At 42.0% G+C, this 1,843-nt stretch overlaps 1 protein-coding gene across 1 annotated transcript; it reads left to right on the top strand.

Annotated features, from left to right (window-relative positions):
* Positions 1-392: 392 nt before the first annotated feature.
* LOC134263707 (uncharacterized) lies at positions 393-1,614 on the top strand. Its single transcript, XM_062746088.1, has 2 exons — positions 393-405; positions 614-1,614. Exons 1-2 carry the CDS (start codon positions 393-395, stop codon positions 1,612-1,614), a joined length of 1,014 nt encoding a protein of 337 aa, XP_062602072.1.
* Positions 1,615-1,843: the final 229 nt, after the last annotated feature.

The raw sequence follows: 1,843 nt of genomic DNA, 5'->3' as shown, positions 1-1,843 counted from the left end.
TTCCGGGGATTCGGTGAATGGCCACAACATCACTGCCTTGAATTTCCACCCCTACTTCTGCTAGTGCGTTATTGACAATTTCCAGGGGATTTTCTCCTTCGGTTTCGGGGAGACCATGGAATTTAACATTGTATTTTCGTGAATATTGCTCGTTTTGGTTAGCCTTAGCGAAAGCGGCTTTAGCCATGTTTTCATTCTCCTCAAATCGATTGTGTAAATCGTTTAACGCTTCATTGCTCTCATCGAGTTCACGTTTAATTGCCCTATAAAAGGACGCTAGCAATTTATGATTCGGGTGTACTTTTGGCAGGAAATGGTTTTACGGCCCCTTTCAGCAACAGTGGCTAGAATAGCATATTTCAGTAAGAGAATTTTTTCCTATTGTCCTCGCAATGGAAATGTGGGGTGAGGGGCTCTCAAACACATCAGTTGTATTAAACTCAGACAACAGTGCGGTGGTTCATGTTATAAACAAAACCTCCTCCAAGGATTCCAATTTGATGAAATTAATGAGACGTCTTATGGTATCATCTTTAAAATTCAACATTCATTTCCATGCTGAACATATCCCAGTCTTCATAATATTGCACCTGATCTTCTCTCTCGCTTGTAGATACAAAGATTCAAGGAACTCTTTCCCAACATGGATATGGAAGAAACGATGGTTCCGCACACACTCCTACACCTCTGACCAGAACAGCAGACTTTCTTATTAGGAACTCCCTCTCAGAAGACTCTTTGTCATCCTATAAGAACATATTTGCAACTTACAAACGTTTCATTCATACCCATGTTGATAGAAATGCAGATCCCCTGCCACCATCGCTTTCTCATTTGTTACTTTATATTGCGCATTGCTACCAGTTAGGCTTCGCTGCTTCAACAACCCGCACACACATAGCTGCACTAAGCTTTACCTTTCAACTCGGAGGCTATCAAGACCTTACACAAAGCCTTCTGATCAAAAAACAATTACAAGGATTTAGCAAGGTTAAGCCATCTATTGACAATAGATTACCTATAACACCAGACATTTTGTCAAAAGTTGTAGCTGCTCTACCATCCATAACTACTTGTGCCTTTAACAGCACACTACTTCACGCTATGTTTGTTCTGGCATTTTGTGCCTTCCTAAGGGTGGGAGAAATCACAAAAACAGCAGGCGCCAAGCAGCACTATCTGTTAGCTGAGCATGTTACTTTCCAAAAAGATTCTGTTAAAGGCAATTCCATAAACCTTACAATCCCTCACTTCAAACATTCTAATCAGTCTACCACTCTGCATATTCAGCAAAACATGACCAACCCATTCTTATGCCCCTTCTTAGTTCTACAAGCTTTCATGAACATTAGAGGTCACAGTTCACCTGCAAAACCCTTGTTTTCATTCATGGATGGTTCCCCAGTTTCTCGTCAGTTTTTTACTGAACACTTAAAGTTGTCCCTGACATTCTGTGGTCTAGATATAAACAAGTACCAAATACCAAGTACCATAGTTTTCGGATTGGAGCAGCCACGACAGCGGCAGCCTCGGGTTCATCGGGCATTCAAATACAAAATATGGGCCACTGGAAATCTTCAGCATTTACGAAATACATCAGAAAACCGACCATGAAAATCTGAGGTGGAACAGTCCTATGCCAAACACAATCCCTATTCTGAACAGCTTCGGTATGAACCTTGAGGTCAGGGGCTTCAGGTTCAACAACGTGAATACTTTCCAACACTGGGCGTTTTCCGAATCTTGAAGTCAGGGGCTTCAGTTAGACACTGCGAATGATTTACCGGACACTGCGGGTATTGAACCTTAAGGACAGGGGCCTTAGGCTCAACGATGGGAATTT

This window comes from Saccostrea cucullata, unplaced genomic scaffold, assembly GCF_032062105.1.
Source record: "Saccostrea cucullata isolate Sc308-1 unplaced genomic scaffold, CSIRO_AGI_Scuc_v1 ctg11246, whole genome shotgun sequence".
Taxonomy (NCBI): domain Eukaryota; kingdom Metazoa; phylum Mollusca; class Bivalvia; order Ostreida; family Ostreidae; genus Saccostrea; species Saccostrea cuccullata.
Note: the sequence above shows the minus strand (reverse complement) of the source record. Positions and strands in the feature narration are given on the sequence as shown.